At 41.8% G+C, this 20,719-nt stretch overlaps 2 protein-coding genes across 2 annotated transcripts in view; one reads left to right on the forward strand and one right to left on the reverse strand.

The window, feature by feature from the left end:
* The window catches only part of LOC132879062 (tripartite motif-containing protein 16-like), a 53,597-nt gene that overhangs the window by 28,402 nt on the left and 4,476 nt on the right, over nucleotides 1-20,719 (reverse strand). The window lies entirely within an intron of this gene.
* Nucleotides 6,431-20,719, forward strand: part of LOC132879212 (tripartite motif-containing protein 16-like) — a 36,281-nt gene continuing 21,992 nt past the window's right edge. The window contains exons 1-4 of the mRNA XM_060913712.1: nucleotides 6,431-6,925; nucleotides 9,257-9,851; nucleotides 13,033-13,128; nucleotides 13,267-13,500. Of these exons, the coding sequence (XP_060769695.1) occupies nucleotides 9,261-9,851; nucleotides 13,033-13,128; nucleotides 13,267-13,500 (921 nt within the window). The 5' untranslated portion in view covers nucleotides 6,431-6,925; nucleotides 9,257-9,260. The remainder of the gene's footprint in view (nucleotides 6,926-9,256; nucleotides 9,852-13,032; nucleotides 13,129-13,266; nucleotides 13,501-20,719) is intronic.

Raw genomic sequence — 20,719 nt, forward strand, 5'->3', positions numbered from 1 at the left:
TACATGTCAACCTATACGGAATGTCCGTATTTTATACGGATTTGATTCAATAAACGTAGTATACGGGCGTATAAATAAAGTTATATGGATTCTTTAAAAAAAAACTTCAATATTTATTTAGAGCTATAATCAATTCCCACGATGATAAAAGAACGCATAACGTTTACAAATGTACTGTACACCACAGACAGCCAGCAAAGAGTCTTATTAAATCGCGTGTTATCTTGTGGTAGTGAGACTTCGTTCCACTTTTGATCATGCGCACACCGCATTGTGAGAATCCCACCAACCGGGAAGTCATAGACATATAAACATAGACGCCGCCTTCTGCATAGAATCATACATCATCCTCGCCGCCAAAATGGATGGGGCAAAGTGGAGATTCTTCAGCCGTCTCTGGTATAGCTACAGTAGCTGAGAATAAAGATGCCTCATTCATGTGCTGCGTTTAACTGTACCAACAGGTTTACCGTCCAAACGAGATCACATGGGATTACCTTTCACAGGTGAGACTGGAAAAATACTTTTCATTGTGTTTGGCCATTATAACGTAATTTTACGAGCAGATTTTTCTGACTTTGTGGCTAATATGAAGTCTCGCGCATAATAGCCGCTTGGTGAAACCTGTCTCCAAACAACGAAGTATTTCCTTCATAACTACGCTGATAACACTTTGTGTTTTTGTCAAACATTGGAGCTTTGTATTCATTCTGAAGGTTTATTGTTATTAATATTGAATAAAAATTAACTGAGATATATCATTGTTAATTATCATTCAAATTTTAGGTAAATTATTTTAATTTGCATCTTATACGGATTTTATAAGGGAAATACGGATTTTGGAGGTTGGTTATCCAGGTTTGATTGACCAAAGGTTGACATGTATGTGTTCTGTGTCACTGTCATCTATCTGTGATAAAATACCATTTTACATTTGGGCTAATACATTTAATACTGTAAATGCTTTTAAACGCACGTTTATTCAAATATTAAATGTTTTCATGTGAAAAAACGTTGTTGGGCGGTTTTTTGCTTAAAGGTGGGGTATGAGATTTTTTTCAGGAGTATTTTTTACCATATTGCTTGAAAAGCTCCTCACACCCATGTTGCAAGCAGTACAATAGAAGGTTTGACCCAAAAACGAAATATTTTAATCCAGTCTACAGTGTAAAATAAAGGAAAAACATCATCCAATCATATCGAGGTACCACCTCAAAATGATTGGATACTGACACGTCAATCAGACTGAAGCCCGCGAGCAGCCCGGCCCTTCTGTGTGTGTGAGAGAACGAGCAGAGCGCAGGATTTTCTCAGTGCGCTCCATCCAAACAATGGGGATTTACATGAAAACCGAAGGAGATATTCACAAAATTCTTTCACAGTGAGTGCCACAAGGCTCTCCTGAACACACTGATGTAATTTTTTTGTCTGTAGTGTAAAAAACGAGGTCACTAGAGCGAGTTAAAAACGAGTGACTTTTCTGCCAAGTTTATAATGGCAGTCTGTGGGGCAGCGCGCCTGTCCTCTCCTCACTTTCAGGCTGCTCATTCAAAAACTGCAAGTCCTATTGTGTAGGTCAGACCTGGGCATTTTACGGCCCGCGGGCCACATCCGGCCCTTTGGTTCATTCTGACCGGCCCGCGTAAAGTTAATGAGAAATTACAAAATAAACGTATTTTCTAATTTTACCTCATGCATGGACTGAATGTACATTGCTTTTATTTTGAAGTTGTGTTCAACAAAAACGCAATGCACGCGACATGAAAATGACATGAAATCCCACGAAACCTAATCGCGCGATAACTACTTCCGTAATTTGTCCAGACCAACCACAAACTTGTACGTCATCCTTCAAACGGTCCAGCCAATCACATCGTGTGACGTCACCAGCAGGCGCCGGAGCCGATCTCCGGCGAAAAGCACCAAATGAGGTGATTAGACAACAAATGTGGGCATCATTATTATAATATGATGTATCTTGCTTGATATTTGGAGTAGAAAGACAATATTGTGATATCTTTTATTGTGTTTTGGGGTGAATGTGACTGAAAAAAAATGGTACAAACGTTCACATTTTGTTAACCATTGTTTTGGGAAATTTGATGGAATAAATGACATTTTTTTGTAAGGCAACCTCGTTTTTTCCATACTCTTACCAGTCTTAGCAGTTTGTAAGAACAATGTTATTTATTGCTTTATATAAAGAAATACAATTAATATTATGCAGAATTTAGTTCAGCCTTTTGGTCCGGCCCTCCACAAAATTTTCTGTTTCTCATGTTGCCCCATGGAAAAAATAATTGCCCACCCCTAGTGTAGGTAGACACATTGTGTGAATCAGGACAAGTGTGGCTACTACTTTTGAGAAAAGTATGTGTGTGGAGTGAAAATTGGGGCTGAAAACCAGTGTTGTGCCAGTTCACACCTTTTCTGAACTAGTTCAAGTTCAGTTCATACATGCTCAAAGTGAACAGTTCACGTTCAAAGTTCACAATTTTAATTCTGAACTAGTTCAAAGTTCAGTTCATTTTACTTTTTGGTGAGATATGAAAATAAAAACATTTTTCAGACCACGAGCTAGAAAATCACTATACGTTCTCTGAAACTGTTCACTGTAGACATTTGCTCATGACACTGCAATTGTGGGTTTTTTACCAGGTGATGAAACTTGCAACAGTACAGACAAGGTAGACCAGTTCTATACTTAGTGCAATGAAATATACCAGCATTTAATTAAAGAAGTAAATAATATATAGTTTAATATATAGATATATTAATTATTTGATATATATTATATAATGTGTGTGTGTGTGTGTGTATGAAATGAGCAAAACTCTTGAATGAAGGCAATGAAGGCAAAACTGTTACAAGATGCTCAAAGGCACAAAAAACTATTTTTAAGGAAACTGCATATCTTTATGGTTGATAGAGTGATTTTAAGATGTAACTGTAAGATAACTTAATGCAACTTAATGCAACTAGGTTAACTTTAGGTAACTTTCAAACAGTATTTGGTGACCATTTCTATTCAGTGTTGGGGACGTGGTCTATCTGTTCAAAACAGGAACATGGTTACACTGGTACAAACTGAAAACTGACCCACACACACACAATGAACTGTAATGAACTGTAATGCCCATGAATCCCTTGTTGACAGCTGACCAGCAATCAGCTGTTGTGCAAACAAAATCAAGCTCGGCAAGTTCACTTTTTAATTTATTAATAACCTCCATAAATTCTCTGTTCAGCAGTCCCTGCACTTGCTTTCTTGAAGGCACATGTCTGGTTGGTTGCAAACCTGTCACTAGTCTGATGAACGAGGGTTTCTCAACTTTGCTTAGAGGTTGTAAATCTTCCACAATGTAGTCGATAATCAGTTTATCTACCTGCTCCTGGGAGATCACGGACCTCTTGAAGGCAGCTGGCAGTGTAATTTGCGTTTGGGGGGGTTGGCAGGGGGAGGGTGTCTTCTTTGCCTTTCCTCCCTTTTGACCCTCGAGGACGTGCATATATGCATTAACGCTGGATGGGTGCTTCAACTCGATGTGTCGTTTCAAATTCGAGAACGAAGTTGTTGAAGTCCTTATTTGTTTTTTCTGAGCAGGTGGACATATCTTACACAGAAAGGTAAGGTTTTTGCCGTCGGGGTCTTGGTGTGACAGTGTGTACAATTGTCTTAAATGTTCATAATCAGTGTCTGTGCTCTCCGTGCCATCACTTCCACTAGCCATTTTTTAAAAATTGCAGCGCTTTCTCTCACTCTCGTCATTGGTCTCTCACACACTCCTTCTCTCGCTCCAGCCCATTTTCCTCCTCGCTCTCATCGTTGCCTGCTACGCCTACCCCGCCCTGCTGCAATTCATCATGGGTAACGTAGTGCGGAAGCCAGTATGTTATTCAACTATTCTCGGCCGGACACTACGTTCCCCGCAATGCATTGCGCACATAATGTCAAAGCCATTTCTGTCTGGTGTGATACATGATTTGAGCGGCACCGGCTGCGAGAATACAGGAGGGGGAGACTTTCTCTCGTTGCGTTTCAAAAGAGAAAACAAATGCCACTCGAGTTATCAAGGGAAAACAATTTCCAACGTTCATTTACAGTGATGTCTGCCGTTCATGACACATAATGTGAACAAATTCACGTTCAAGTTCTTTATTAAAACATGTGTTGCGTTCAGTTCAAAGTTCATGAAAAAATGAGCGTGTTCAGTGAATGCATTCTTTTGAACTCGTTCACGCACATCACTGCTGAAAACACAGTTTAAATGAGAAAGTTTGAGCTATTTTTCCAAGCTCTCTACACTCTGCTCCACTGGTGTGTAATGCAATAGACACCCGTTTAGTGGTGTGTCGTTCACGAACGAACCGTTCTTTTTGAACGAGTCTTCGAAGTGAACGACTAGAACTAGTTCACGCTGCCTCTCGTTCTCGGTCGTTCGCGGATCAGCAGTCTCTGCTCGCTGGCAGCAGGGCGGTCGCTGAATCTCGGTCGTTGGCGAATCAGCAGGATCTGTTCAGTAGCAGAAGGGCGTCCAACTTGCATTTTGATCTGTGCAGACTGTTAAATAAGCAATTTTTTTTTTTTTTTTTGCTTAATGGGTTTGAGAGAACAACTGCATAGCCGGCAGACCATGGCTCTACTAAAATAAATGTAATAAATATAAAAACAGCTTTATTCTCATCTACATTTAATTAACTTTCAGAGCTTTATTTATGTAGTCTTTTTCAGATAATGCTAGGATAATGTTTTTCTTCCATCTTTTTCTCAAGCACATTGTAATGTATGAAAATCTATTGTGGATGGCACCTCTGCCGCCTCTCGTTCACTCAAGATGAACTAAACTTCGGACGATAGCCATTGTTGTGCCGCTTTGGTGTGACGTCATCAAAATGAACGAGTGAACGAATGAATTTCTTTGCTGAACTGACCGACATGAACGAACTGGGGGAAATGAATCGCCATGTCCCACCAATACACCTGTTATTAAGACCCCGTCCACACGTAGCCGGGTATCTGCTAAATCGAAGATATTTTTCTACGTTTTGGCCTGTCATCCACATGAAAACACATCAAAAACGAATATTTAAAAAAACTCCGGGCAAAGTGAAGATTTTTGAAAACTCCGTGTATGCCTTTTCGTGTAGACAGAGATAACCGGAGGTTTGCGTTTTAGAACGTCACAGTCTGCGCCAAAAAAATGACAACAAATCTGCCCTGACGTCAAACGTGCGACCTTTGTTTACTGCAGAAGCCAGATTAAGCATGGACTTAAGCTAGCCGCACACCACGGCGATCCACGCGGTACCGAACCGACCCATTTCAGAGCCGACTCCCGACAGGGCACGCACATATCCCCCGACTGTTGACGAGTGCAGTCGCGATTGAAGCGACATGTGACAACTTAATAGCTTTGTGATTGGCTATCGGATATAGTTACTGTTAAATCCAACACTTGAAGATGCTACAGGCTGAATTACAAATGACAACATGGAATATGTAGCACACTATCTAGGCTGCATGAGCTATTATTTCCAACCTTAAATAGTGCACTTATATAGGGGAGTTAAAGCGATTTGGAATTCAGCCACACAACTTGAGCAGAGTGGCTTTCCAGCCCACTGTGTCTATGGATAAAGCTTCAGTCTATGGAATTACAGTATATACCTGCATTAGGTGCTACCAACACGTATTTCTCGCGCTAGAAATTGTGTTTAATGATGTCACGTGTTATATGCGAAAGATATGATTGGCTATTGCTAGCGACTCTCGCCGATCAGTCTGGCTCCCGATTAGTTTTTCGAATCGGCTGTGAGATGAGTCGGTACCATCGGAAACTAGTCTTTACGCCTGACTCGCGACTTCAGTTGGCTCGGTACGCTGAAAATCGGCGTAGTGTGCGGCTAGCTAAAGAGTAATGGATCGGAGTAGTGCCTTGAAAGCGTTAATTATTGTGCAGGTGCTATTTACATGTTTAATTTTAGAAGCCCAACTACTGCTCCAAGAGCACAGGCGATGTGATTAGGGGGGAGGATTTGGGGAAATAGCCATCTACAGGTTTGGAATGCTTATGAATGTGATTGAAAACGCAGATGTTCGGTTATGTGTGGAAGGGATTTTTTTCGAAGACGAGGTGGTGTGGATAAAACATTTTTATAAACGGAGGGGGGGGGAAATGTTCAGTTTTAAAAATACCCGGCTACGTGTGTACATGGCATCAGGCTGATTTTCTCAGGCTTTATAAGGGGGAGGAGGGGTGGAGACGCGGGGGGTGGAGCATGGCGAGGGCGGGCGGGTTTCTTTTCAAACTATGGCTTGCGGGAACCGTTATTCCAAAATCTCATACCCCACCTTTAAGTGGGCGGGTTTTAGAACGTGATTGGGCGGAAATCGCTCAACCAAATCTGGCAACACTGACCACGAGGGGAGAGAGAGAGAGGGCGGAGATGCCTGATGGTGAGTGTGAGCTTTTTGTTTCAGAGGCAGAGTGTGTAGTTTCGGTTCTCAGAGACTGTCTGTCTGCTCGCCATTCTTGACCTGGATATCGGAGCTGCGCCTGTTGGGTGCAGCCAGAGACTTTCTGCTCGGAGCTTTCTGTTTGGAGCTGCAGTTCTAGTTTAGCAGAGCCGCTAAGCTAATCCAGAGCGGGTTATTAGCATCCGCTAGCACAGTGAATACACTTAGCCGAGAGCAGCTAACCGGCTCCTATGGACTGCCTCGCGGTCTCAGCGCGGGACCCGGGGATCCATCCTGACCGCTGCTGATCTGCGTGGGACTCCTCTCGCCCGGACGTGTTCGCGGGCTGCCTGGAAGAGACTCCACCGCCTTCTCACCTGCTCCCCTCCATTCTGGCTGCCTGTGCTGCATCATCGCCTGTCCTCGGGACCGGGACCGGGGAAACTGCTGCTCTCAGCTGCACTGCAGGCGAGGGTTTCAGTTATTTGTTCTACTTTAAAGGGTATTCTCTAACTTTTAAAGGCACTAGTGATACATTAAACATATTATTCGTGGTACTTAAAGGTATTGTCCAACTTAAAGGGTATTTGATCATTTTCACTGAAACTTAAAGGAGTATAATTTTGTTGACTGAAAGCAGATCTTTGTGATTTGATTTTTGTGATTTAAATAGACGAAGAAAGACAAGTTTTTATTTAATTTTTATTTTTTTGTCAGATAGGGTTTTTATGTTGTGAACTCATATTAAAATCTAAATAAATAACTGACTGGTTATTTCCTTAAAGTTTGTATATTTCTTAGACACCCTAAGGGTAAAGGTGAGTAATGTAGCTGCCCATCATTCAGTTGTTGTAAAACTATGATTACAAGGGGCTTTATTTTAAGTTAAACTAGCTGCTTTACGAACCCAGGGCCCCTCTCTGCCGTAATGGTGAGAAGTGGGCTACAAACTAATTTATCAACAAGGCTGAAAGTTGTGCTTGAGGTGTCAGTAGGTGGAAAAGTCCAGAAAATTAAGATCCATTCTGTGAGTATTTCATGAAATTAATCCTAATCAGTGCAGCTACAGTACATGGGTTATACAACCCCGATTCCAAAAAAGTTGGGACAAATTGTAAATAAAAACGGAATGCAATAATTTACAAATCTCAAAAACTGATATTGTATTCACAATAGAACATAGACAACATATCAAATGTCGAAAGTGAGACTTTTTGAAATTTCATGACAGCAACACGTCTCAAAGTTGGGACAGGGGCAATAAGAGGCTGGAAAAGTTAAAGGAACAGCTGGAGGACCAAATTGCAACTCGTTAGGTCAATTGGCAATAGGTCATTAGCATGACTGGGTATAAAAAGAGCATCTTGGAGTGGCAGCGGCTCTCAGAAGTAAAGATGGGAAGAGGATCACCAATCCCCCTAATTCTGCACCGACAAACAGTGGAGCAATATCAGAAAGGAGTTCGACAGTGTAAAATTGCAAAGAGTTTGAACATATCATCATCTACAGTGCATAATATCATCAAAAGATTCAGAGAATCTGGAAGAATCTCTGTGCGTAAGGGTCAAGGCCGGAAAACCATACTGGTTGCCCGTGATCTTCGGGCCCTGAGACGGCACTGCATCACATACAGGCATGCTTCTGTATTGGAAATCACAAAATGGGCTCAGGAATATTTCCAGAGAACATTATCTGTGAACACAATTCACCGTGCCGTCCGCCGTCGCCAGCTAAAACTCTATAGTTCAAAGAAGAAGCCGTATCTAAACATGATCCAGAAGCGCAGATGTCTTCTCTGGGCCAAGGCTCATTTAAAATGGACTGTGGCAAAGTGGAAAAGTGTTCTGTGGTCAGACGAATCAAAATTTGAAGTTCTTTATGGAAATCAGGGACGCCGTGTCATTCAGACTAAATAGGAGAAGGACAACCCAAGTTGTTATCAGCGCTCAGTTCAGAAGCCTGCATCTCTGATGGTATGGGGTTGCATTAGTGCGTGTGGCATGGGCAGCTTACACATCTGGAAAGACACCATCAATGCTGAAAGGTATATCCAGGTTCTAGAGCAACATATGCTCCCATCCAGACGACGTCTCTTTCAGGGAAGACCTTGCATTTTCCAATGTGACAATGCCAAACCACATACTGCATCAATTACAGCATCATGGCTGCGTAGAAGAAGGGTCCAGGTACTGAACTGGCCAGCCTGCAGTCCAGATCTTTCACCCATAGAAAACATTTGGCGCATCATAAAACGGAAGATACAACAAAAAAGACCAAATACAGTTGAGCAACTAGAATCCTACATTAGACAAGAATGGGTTAACATTCCTATCCCTAAACTTGAGCAACTTGTCTCCTCAGTCCCCAGACGTTTACAGACTGTTGTAAAGAGAAAAGGGGATGTCTCACAGTGGGAAACATGACCTTGTCCCAACTTTTTTGAGATGTGTTGTCATGAAATTTAAAATCACCTAATTTTTCTCTTTAAATGATACATTTTCTCAGTTTAAACATTTGATATGTCATCTATGTTCTATTCTGAATAAAATATGGAATTTTGAAACTTCCACATCATTGCATTCCGTTTTTATTTACAATTTGTACTTTGTCCCAACTTTTTTGGAATCGGGGTTATATTTCTGCACTGAAGGGAGATGAAATTGGTAATAGAGGAGTGTTCATGATCTCTGTGTTTGTGCTCCTCCTCTCTCTATCACTCTCTCTCTTTAACACACAGAACCAGGAAGTAACTTGTCATTTCAGAGAAAACAAAACTGATCTCTCTCGTTGCGATTTCAGGAAAATGGCCGAGGCCAGTATTTCAGTAGCTCAGGACCAGTTCATGTGTCCAGTGTGTCTGGATCTCCTGAAGGATCCGGTGACTATCTCCTGTGGTCACAGTTTCTGTAAGGTGTGTATTAATGGCTGCTGGGATCAGGAGGATCAGAAGGGCGTCTACAGCTGTCCTCAGTGCAGAGACACTTTCACTACAAGGCCTGTTCTACGCAGAAACAACATGCTGGCTGAAGTGGTGGAGAAACTGAAGAAGACTGAAGTCCAAGCTGCTTCTCCTGCTCACTGTTACGCTGGACCTGGAGATGTGGAGTGTGATTTCTGCACCGGGAGAAAACACAAAGCCGTCAAGTCCTGTCTGATTTGTTTGGCTTCTTATTGTGAAACTCATCTGAAACCTCATCTTGAAGTTCCTGCTTTGAAAAAACACACATTAATTGAAGCCTCAGCAAAACTCCAAGAGAAGATCTGCTCTGAACATAACAAGCTGATTGAGATCTACTGTCGTACTGATCAAACCTGCATCTGTTATTTGTGTATGATGGATCATCACAACGGTCACGACACCGTCACAGCCGCAGCAGAAAGAGCTGAGAAACAGGTGAGAACTAGAAATCTTTCCAGAATTAAATCATCTTAATTATAGTTTCCCATCTAGAAACAGGTGCTTTAGTCAGTGATATGATTTGAACTTTAATTTCAATGTGTGTCTCAATCAGAAGGATTCTGTAAAAGCTGATTAAAATTGTCTGTGTTCTGGTGAACAGAGTGTTAAATTTATCTTCAGTGATGGTCGTAATCTGGTTCGGGGTGGGTTTCCTGATAACGTTGCCCTTTAGACCTAAAGAGAGAGTTGAGAGACTCTCTTAAGGAATGAACCGACTAGTGGCCTAGTGGTAGTGTGTCCGCCTCTCGATCGGGAGATCGTGAGTTCTATTCATGGTCGGGTCATACCAAAGACCATCATAAAAATGGTACCTACTGCCATCTTAAGGAATGAACGTTGTCTCTGTACGTGGTTTTCCCGAACTGACTCGTAAGAAGGAGTCTAAAGAGCAACAGGACGAAGAGCGTCTTTGCAGTTCGCGTCCCCGATATAGGCATTAGTAGCTGCTAAAGGCAATCATATTAGACATAACTAACAGTGTCCAAGTTAACTAACTATGTGTAAACATTAGACGTGGATAAGACTATAGCAACTTGGCGGGCAAATCCACAGAAAGTCACTTGACTAATCAGACTGCATAGAATAAAACATTTATATTCCACAATATGCTTCCGCAGGTCGGATGGGGAGTTTTTGTAGGCTGTGATGTGCTCCGTTTTAGGCAAAAAAAGCAAACATTTAAAATGAAACGACTCTTTATTCCTTTCAGAAAACTGAACCATGGGTTCTAGCTATAGAACCGTGGGTGTGTGCATTCCCCAGAATAACCGCTTCCTTCCATTCTGCCATCAACTGATCGTGTTAAATAATGCTGCGGAGAAATCATTGATCTTGATTTTATCCAGTCTATGGACGTGACGTGACCCTAGTGATTACTGATAGACTGTCTCAGTGTCACCTGCGGAAAAACCAATCACGTTTTAGAAAAGAAAAGAAAGAAACATCCACTTTCAAAACTGCTTCATAGTAACGAGTAACGAGGACCTTGATAGAAATGTAGTGGAGTAAAAAGTACAATATTTGTCTTTCAAATGTAGTGAAGTTAAAGTCATAAGTTTCCACAAAAAAATACTGAAGTAAAGTACAGATACTCAAAGTGTACTTAAGTACAGAACTCAAGTAAATGTACTTCGTTACTGTCCACCTCTGATAATTAACTCGATGTACTTGCAAGGCCAAAAAAAGTGTGTTTCCGGTTACCCGACCGACCCTAATCCGTACCGCCCGACCCTAAACTTTTTTTTTTCGTTTTTTTCCCAGTCGCGACTTTTACATATAACCCAACCGCGTGAACCGGAAGTTTTTGTCACTCACTGGGAAAATCAGGGCTTTCCACAAGCGCCGGCTTCCGGCCATACAGCCGACTACACAATTAAGTCCAGCCGGCTACTTTAATGACTTTTTTTTTGTAGCCCACAGGCTCTAAATATTAATTTTCGATTTTAATCAAATTAAATGTTTATCTAATGGACTGACAATAATGTCAAACTGAACCGCACTCATTTAAGTTGTGGTTCGCGCTGTTTGTACCGATAATAACCACAAATTCCCCGCCGACTTCGTTGATCAAGGGAGAGGAACTCATCCGCGGCCCCGACATGCGGTGTGTGTGCGCGCACTCGGCGGAGGCAGTAGTGTGTCGGGGCCGTCGGAGGGAACAGAAGCAGAGATAACGCTTATTTTGTCTTTCACCTAGAGACATGATTCAAACTTTAAAACAGAGACAAAATTCTCCTGTGTGGATCTGGCATTCAACTTTTTTGCTAGGCTCTATACTTTTTGATCAGTCACAGATCAAACACCATGAGCAAATCTGGAGAAATTCAGGCTTTATAATGGGTGTCTATTGCATTACGCACCAGTGGCGCTCAGGAGTTTAGAGTGTAGGCAGCTTGAAAAAAAAAAGCTCTAACTTTCTCATTTAAACTGTTTTCTCAGCCACAATTTTCACTCTACACACACAATTTTCTCAAAAGTTGTAGTCACACATTGTGTGAATCAAGACAAGTGTCTCCCTGAGCGATAGGATTTAGTTTTTGAATGAGAAGCCTGAAAGTAAGGAGAGGACAGCCGTGCTCTCCCATAGACTCACATTATAAACGTGGCAGCGCTTTTACTGCAAAATCAGAAAAGTCACTTGTTTTTAACTCGCTCTAGTGTCCACATTTTTTACACTAGGGACAAAAAAAATTACATTACTGTGTTCATGGGAGCCTTGTAGCACTCAATGTGCAAGAATTTTGTGAATAGCTCCTTTTGTTTCCGTGTAAATCAGCGTTGTTCGAGGAGAGGGAACTCTGAGAAAAAGCGCTCTTTGCTTGTTATATTGTGTCTTTTCCCTGCACCGTTACCAAGGTGACGAGCACCACTCAGGGAGCAGAGAGGGGCGGGGCTGCTCTCTCTCTCTCATGGTGTATTAAGCTGTTATATTTACAGAAAAATTCATGTTAAAAGGTGTCTCATGCTGCATCAGATTCATCAGAAGGTGGTAACTCAGGTGACCTGCAAAGAAATTCATTATATTTTGTGAAATTATTCCTGTCTAAATATAGGTTATGGCAGCCATCTTGAAAAAAAAAAATGCCTGCCTACCGACCCTAGTTTTGAAATCTACGTAACCGGAAAAACACACCCTTTTTTTTTTTTTTTTTTGGCCCAATGTACAAGAAAACTAATTGAACACCACCAGCAGATTCAACCCCAGTTTCCCCCGCTGACTGTGAGAGTCCCTCAGAGCCGCATGCGCATTCTGTGGATTCGGCAGCGAGCGAGTCGCTCTTTGTTTTGAACGAGTGCTCCGGGTCTCTCGTAAATTCCGAGCAAACTAAAGGACGACTTGTGCTACGATGTTGTTCGGGAAAACCACGTTAGCTTGATGATGGATCTTAAGAGGTCATTTAAAACTCTCTTGGCCTTAAGAGGCTTTTGGGAAACCCAGCCCAGATCAGTTAGTTAACATTTTTTTTCTCTCTCTCTCACACACACACACACACACACACACACACAGAGTACATAACCTTCTGAGCGAAACATGAATGTACTTTGAACTGAGATTAATATGGAACCAGTTCGCTCGTACTGTATAAAAAGCTGAATGTATTTTATTTGTCCTCAGAGTGAGTTAAAGGAGGAGCAGATGAAATCCCAGCAGAGAATCCAGGAGAAGCAGAAGAAGGTGCAGGAGCTGAAACAGGCTGTGAACACTATAAAGGTGAGCAGTGAGCAGAGACAGAGCTGCTCCTAGAAACACACACAACATGGACAACGAGTCATTTACAGTCCCAGTAAGAGAGGGAATGATAGATGAGCTTTACATCTTGTGTGTGTGTGTGTGTCCGTGTCCGTACAGCTCAGTGCACAGACAGCAGTGGAGGACAGTGAGAGGATCTTTACTGAGCTGATCAGCTCCATGGAGAAAAAGCGCTGGGAGGTGACGGAGCTGATCAGAGATCAGGAGAAGGCTGAACTGAGTCGAGCTGAACGACTTCTGGAGCAACTGGAGCAGGAGATTGCTGATCTTCAGAGGAGAGTCACTGAGCTGGAGCAGCTTTCACACACACACGATCACATCCATTTCCTCCAGGTAACACTCACTGTCTGATCTACAGAGCCAGCTGTTCCTCACACACTCTCTAAAACACCTCTCATTAAGGGAACAATAAATGCCCCTGTCTGACATCACAAGTGGGTTTTACATTTCATTTGCTTTCTGTAGGTTTTAGCTTCTGGACGTCGCTCTCCTCCACGGGACAGACCATCATTTCACACATCCAGCGTCACTGTCCATCAACATCTCTCATTTGATGGAGTGAGGAATTCTCTCTCAGATCTGAAAAAGAGACTCGAGGAATTCTGTGAGGAGGAATTCAACAAAATCCCTCCACATGGTAAGAGGAGCTGTTCCTACTGGAGAAACACAGTGATGTGTTATTTCTTAGCGATGCTCCTGCTTTCTTTTCTGCAGACACTTTATTCACCCGACACTTTGAACTAAAACACTGATTTAAAATGAATAAACTGACTGGATCACTTTAAACTCTTTCCATCTTTTACACAAACTCATGTTTCTATTTTTCTCTCCACAGCTGCAGCAGTTCAGATCATTTCAGAACCACAGAGCAGAGAAGACTTTCTGAGATGTACATCTAACACACACACACACACACACACACACACTTCTAATCCTATCACGATAACAAATTTTGTTGGATGATATATTGTCTCAGAAATTATTGCGATAAACGATATTATTGTTGATGTCTTTTCAAGACAATTTTATGCCACTAGTAAAATAATAATGATCATGCAAATACACCCTTTCATAGAACAGTAAACTTTTAATTAAAGGAACAGTCCACCGTACTTCCATAATGAAATATGCTCTTATCTGAATTGAGACGAGCTGCTCCGTACCTCTCCGAGCTTTGCGCGACCTCCCAGTCAGTCAGACGCAGTCAGACGCGCTGTCACTCCTGTTAGCAATGTAGCTAGGCTCAGTATGGCCAATGGTATTTTTTGGGGCTGTAGTTAGATGCGACCAAACTCTTCCGCGTTTTTCTTGTTTACATTGGTTTATATGACCAGTGATTATGAAACAAGTTCAGTTACACAAATTGAAACGTAGCGATTTTCTACGCTATGGAAAGTCCGCACTATAATGACAGGCGTACTAACACCTTCTGCGCGCTTCGGCAGCGCATTGATACGGAGCTCAGATATCAATGCACTGCCGAAGCGCGCAGAAGGTGTTAGTACGCCTGTCATTATAGTGCGGACTTTCCATAGCGTAGAAAATCGCTACGTTTCAATTTGTGTAACTGAACTTGTTTCATAATCACTGGTCATATAAACCTATGTAAACAAGAAAAACGCGGAAGAGTTTGGTCGCATCTAACTACAGCCCCAAAAAATACCATTGGCCATACTGAGCCTAGCTACATTGCTAACAGGAGTGACAGCGCGTCTGACTGCGTCTGACTGACTGGGAGGTCGCGCAAAGCTCGGAGAGGTACGGAGCAGCTCATCTCAATTCAGATAAGAGCATATTTCATTATGGAAGTACGGTGGACTGTTCCTTGAAGTCAACTTATTCAATTCCATGAGGCTGGCAGGGGGAGTCGCTCTCTTCTGTGGGATCTTTAACTAGTTTTAGAATGCTAGTTTAAGCTGATATGTGATTGATCTAACGGTAAAACAGCACGAGGGCTCGAGAACTTTGACAGGTTACAATTTTACTTGGCAACAGAATGTATCTGAATTCTGATTGGTTGTTGTATCTGAATTCTGATTGGTTGTTGTTATATTATTGCCCTTTTGTTGTTTTCTTGAGCCCAGAGTGGGGGGAGGGGGGAGTGACAGGGTTCTACAGAGAAAAGTTTTCACTGCAACCGAACTGCTGTTTTCGTGACCACGCCCCCAGCGCGGATATTCATGTTCACATTGTTCAGTTTGTTTTTCTCTTTTAATTTTAGATTTCTGTTATCTGAATCTGGATCCCAACACGGCACATCGTTTCCTCATTCTGTCTGAGAAGAACAGAGCGGTGAGATGCAGTGAGAGAAAGCAGCGTTACTCTGATCATCCAGAGAGATTTGATTCCTGGCTTCAGGTGTTGTGTAAGGAGAGTGTGTGTGGACGCTGTTACTGGGAGGTGGAGTGGAGCGGTGCTGCTGTGGACATATCAGTCTCATATAAAGACATCAGCAGGAAAGGACTGGGTAATGAGTGTGGGTTTGGACTCAACAATCAGTCCTGGAGACTGTACTGTTGTTCTTCTTCTTCTCTCTCTTTCTGGCACAACAACATTAAAACTGATCTCAGAGTTCCATCCCCCTCCAGAATAGGAGTGTATGTGGATCACAGTGCAGGAACTCTGTCCTTCTACAGCGTCTCTGACACGATGAAGCTCCTCCACAGAGTCCACACCACATTCACTCAGACTCTATACGCTGGGTTCTGGTCTCCTGGTTCTGTGAGATTGTGTGATCGAGAATAAAAGTGTGTAGTGTTTTCTGTAAAATTCCTGCACGTTGCCACGTTGTTGCTCAGTCGTCTGTTTCACTAGAACACAATCCAGCTGCACAAAAACTCATTTTAATATTTAGATTAAAACAGATGAATAATTTTAAATAATTAAAAGGAAATGTGAAAAATTAACTGTCAGACAAGAAACTTGTCAAATTTGAAAAGAAAATGATCTCATGACCTTCGCATTATAAAGTTGTGTTCGTTTCATATTAAGCAGCGTCTCATTAAATAACTAATAAACAGTAATAAAGCCAGAACAGAACAACATTTTAAACCTGTTCAGGTCAAACTATATAAAAATAAAACATCACTTTTGGAATGAATTTGATTTTTCTGCTTGTGTTCTAAGATGTAAAATCCACATTCACTTTTTCAAATCTGAAGTTGTTTCTAAACCCTGAGATTTGATTGTAAAACATTGAACAATATTTAAACTCCATTAGAACATCCAGTACATGATCGGTTCAGGCTGCCCATGTCGTGTTCATCCCATATTCAGCCTGGATGATGATTGGCCCGCAGATAGAACCTTATAAATCCAGGTTTATCTGTGAGTTTGGGATTTTTATTCAAATATTACAATCAAAGCTTTGCAGAATAAAAGATAAGAGCACAGGAGAATAAAGTTTCCCCCAGTGATGGAGTTTCTGTGCTGAACTCATTTTCAGACAGAAGCTTTTAATACTGAGGTCAGGATGTCAGCAAGCCGCTGTATTGATACGCAACGGGGTTTTTTCTCCACTTTGGATGGATATTTTTAGATTATTTAATCTGTGGGAAATAACTACAGTGTCTTAAATATGTGTTTGTGAAAATCACTGTAAACCTACAACTGACTTTTTCCTCCAAAAAACATCTCTTTTAATGTTGTCATTTATTGTGTGTGTGAAGAATGATGATAAATCTGTCTCTGTGAACTGGATCTGTCTGTGCTCTGACTCCTGATTTAGATTCTCAACACTGATTGTTGGAAAAACTTCTTTTTTAAAAATCCTTTTCTTTTTCAATCAAGTAAAGCAAAAAAAAAAATCTGTTCCAGTTCTCAATTCTGATTGGTCAGAAGGTGTTGATTAATTTTCTATAACAGCAGCTCTGACAGTAGTGCAGGTTTATATTAATGGGCTTGCTCTATAATATGTTCTTGTTTCTATAGTAACAGCTCATTGAAGTGAAATTATTTTAGACCTGTGTGTTCTCAAAGAAAAATGAAAGAAACGTGGATGAACACTGTAATATTTAACCTGGGCATTTCTCCTCCAGACCACCAGAGGGCTTCTTCACTTCCTTAACTCATTTCCTGTCTGTTTTTATAAAATCCACATGGACCCTTCAGTTACTCTGAGCCCTTCCTGTGGGTTAGTAAATCTCCTCAGTTGTGAGCCGTGTTTATTCTGGATAGATCTCCTGTTGATGATCTCGCCTCGTCTCTGCCTTTCCCTTTGATTTTAATGATATTTCTGGTGGATGGGGTTTGAACCCTGCACTGACTGGGATTAGATAAAGTCTTGCGTTAACATTACTAGCAGATTTCTTTCTTCTGCCTTTCAGGAGATTCATTTCAGTCTGTTAACAATGTTAAAATGACCCAAAGGTAAAATGACCCGTGTCAGTGTGGGTTTCCTCCTGGTTCTCCAGTGTTCTCCTACTTCTCAAAGACACATCTAATGACTGATTGAGGCGACTCAGGATCTCTGATCTCAAACATGTTCATCTACCAACTTCATTTTTATCTCTGTTCATGAGAAAGTGGGACTTCTATTAGCAATAAACAATGCAAAATAAATCAAATCAGGTTTTGACTCCCCTTGTGGGAATAAAGAGTCATTTATTTCGATTCATTTTCACTCCTCACTAAATTCCAAACTGACAGAATGAGGAAAATATTTCAGCAGAACAAATGACACTGAAGTGCAGATGACAGTGAAATATTTCTGCTTTATTTCCATCCTTAATGAACACAATGTGGTAGTTTTTAGTGCTTGTAGTAAGACACGGTCCTGCTGTAAATCCTCTTGTGTGTCTTTTAGTGAAGATACAGAATTGATGTTTCAAGGCTGTGTGTGTGTTTCAGTGATGTGGTGCTACTCTGTAAAACTGAGCCTCCAAGTAACAACTCGATTGTATTCGCATATTATAGAATTCTATCTCGGCGGCACGGTGGTGTAGCGGTTGGCGCTGTCGCCTCACAGCAAGAAGGTCCGGGTTCGAGCCCCGTGGCCGGCGAGGGCCTTTCTGTGCGGAGTTTGCATGTTCTCCCCGTGTCCGCGTGGGTTTCCTCCGGGTGCTCCGGTTTCCCCCACAGTCCAAAGACATGCAGGTTAGGTTAACTGGTGACTCTAAATTGAGCGTAGGTGTGAATGTGAGTGTGAATGGTTGTCTGTGTCTATGTGTCAGCCCTGTGATGACCTGGCGACTTGTCCAGGGTGAACCCCGCCTTTCGCCCGTAGTCAGCTGGGGTAGGCTCCAGCTTGCCTGCGACCCTGTAGAACAGGATAAAGCGGCTACAGATAATGAGATGAGATGAGCGAATTCTATCTCGAGTTCTGATTTTAAAATGTGATTTAACCACATACACTTCATGGACAGAAAGAAAGGACAAAATGGGAAAAGAACATAAATGACATACAACCCCGATTCCAAAAAACTTGGGACAAAGTACAAATTGTAAATAAAAACAGAATGCAATGATGTGGAAGTTTCAAAATTCCATATTTTATTCAGAATAGAACATAGATGACATATCAAATGTTTAAACTGAGAAAATGTATCATTTAAAGAGAAAAATTAGGTGATTTTAAATTTCATGACAACAACACATCTCAAAAAAGTTGGGACAAGGCCATGTTTACCACTGTGAGACATCCCCTTTTCTCTTTACAACAGTCTGTAAATGTCTGGGGACTGAGGAGACAAGTTGCTGAAGTTTAGGGATAGGAATGTTAACCCTTTCTTGTCTAATGTAGGATTCTAGTTGCTCAACTGTCTTAGGTCTTTTTTGTCGTATCTTCCATTTTATGATGCGCCAAATGTTTTCTATGGGTGAAAGATCTGGACTGCAGGCTGGCCAGTTCAGTACCCGGACCCTTCTTCTACAAAGCCATGATGCTGTAATTGATGCAGTATGTGGTTTGGCATTGTCATGTTGGAAAATGCAAGGTCTTCCCTGAAAGAGACGTCGTCTGGATGGGAGCATATGTTGCTCTAGAACCTGGATTTACCTTTCAGCATTGATGGTGTCTTTCCAGATGTGTAAGCTGCCCGTGCCACACGCACTAATGCAACCCCATACCATCAGAGATGCAGGCTTCTGAACTGAGCGCTGATAACAACTTGGGTCGTCCTTCTTCTCTTTAGTCCGAATGACACAGCGTCCCTGATTTCCATAAAGAACTTCAAATTTTGATTCGTCTGACCACAGAACAGTTTTCCACTTTGCCACAGTCCATTTTAAATGAGCCTTGGCCCAGAGAAGACGTTTGCGCTTCTGGATCATGTTTAGATATGGCTTCTTCTTTGAACTATCGAGTTTTAGCTGGCAACGGCAGATGGCACGGTGAATTGCGTTCACAGATAATGTTCTCTGGAAATATTCCTCTGCCCATTTTGTGATTTCCAATACAGAAGCATGCCTGTATGTGATGCAGTGCTGTCTAAGGGCCCGAAGATCACGGGCACCCAGTATGGTTTTCCGGCCTTGACCCTTACGCACAGAGATTCTTCCAGATTCTCTGAATCTTTTGATGATATTATGCACTGTAGATGATGATATGTTCAAACCCTTTGCAATTTTACACTGTCGAACTCCTTTCTGATATTGCTCCACTATTTGTCGGCGCAGAATTAGGGGGATTGGTGATCCTCTTCCCATCTTTACTTCTGAGAGCCGCTGCCACTCCAAGATGCTCTTTTTATACCCAGTCATGTTAATGACCTATTGCCAATTGACCTAATGAGTTGCAATTTGGTCCTCCAGCTGTTCCTTTTTTGTACCTTTAACTTTTCCAGCCTCTTATTGCCCCTGTCCCAACTTTTTTGAGATGTGTTGCTGTCATGAAATTTCAAATGAGCCAATATTTGGGATGAAATTTCAAAATGTCTCACTTTCGACATTTGATATGTTGTCTATGTTCTATTGTGAATACAATATCAGTTTTTGAGATTTGTAAATTATTGCATTCCATTTTTATTTACAATTTGTACTTTGTCCCAACTTTTTTGGAATCGGGGTTGTAGAAACACTAATAATTTGCAGCTGCACTACTGTCAGAGCTGCTGTTATCGGGAATTAACCAACACCTTCAGACCAGAACTCTGCAGCACTCAGTACAGGATACTATACATTAATGATTCATTATTGTTGATCAGAAAACCTGACAACTGATTCAGGAGCCCACAGAGTAAACCCAGTGTATAGAGGCTGAGTGAATGTGGTGTGGACTCTGTGGAGGAGCTTCATCCTGTCAGAGACGCTGTAGAAGGACAGAGTTCCTGCACTGTGATCCACGTACACTCCTATTCTGGAAGGTGATGGAACTCCGAACTCGGTCTTAATGTTGTTGTGATAGAAATGAAGAGGAGTCCGAGAACACACCAGACTCCATGACTGATCGTTGTACCCAAATATGGTCCGTCTGGGCTGCTCTTTTTTTTTGGTCCCTTTATATGAGACTGAGATGTACACACATCCCTCACTGCTCCTTTCCACCTCCCAGTAACTGCGTCCACACACACTCTCCTTACACAACACCTGAGCGATGGAGGTAAACCTCTCAGGG

Source organism: Neoarius graeffei, chromosome 2 (genome assembly GCF_027579695.1).
Source record: "Neoarius graeffei isolate fNeoGra1 chromosome 2, fNeoGra1.pri, whole genome shotgun sequence".
NCBI classification, from domain to species: Eukaryota; Metazoa; Chordata; class Actinopteri; order Siluriformes; family Ariidae; genus Neoarius; species Neoarius graeffei.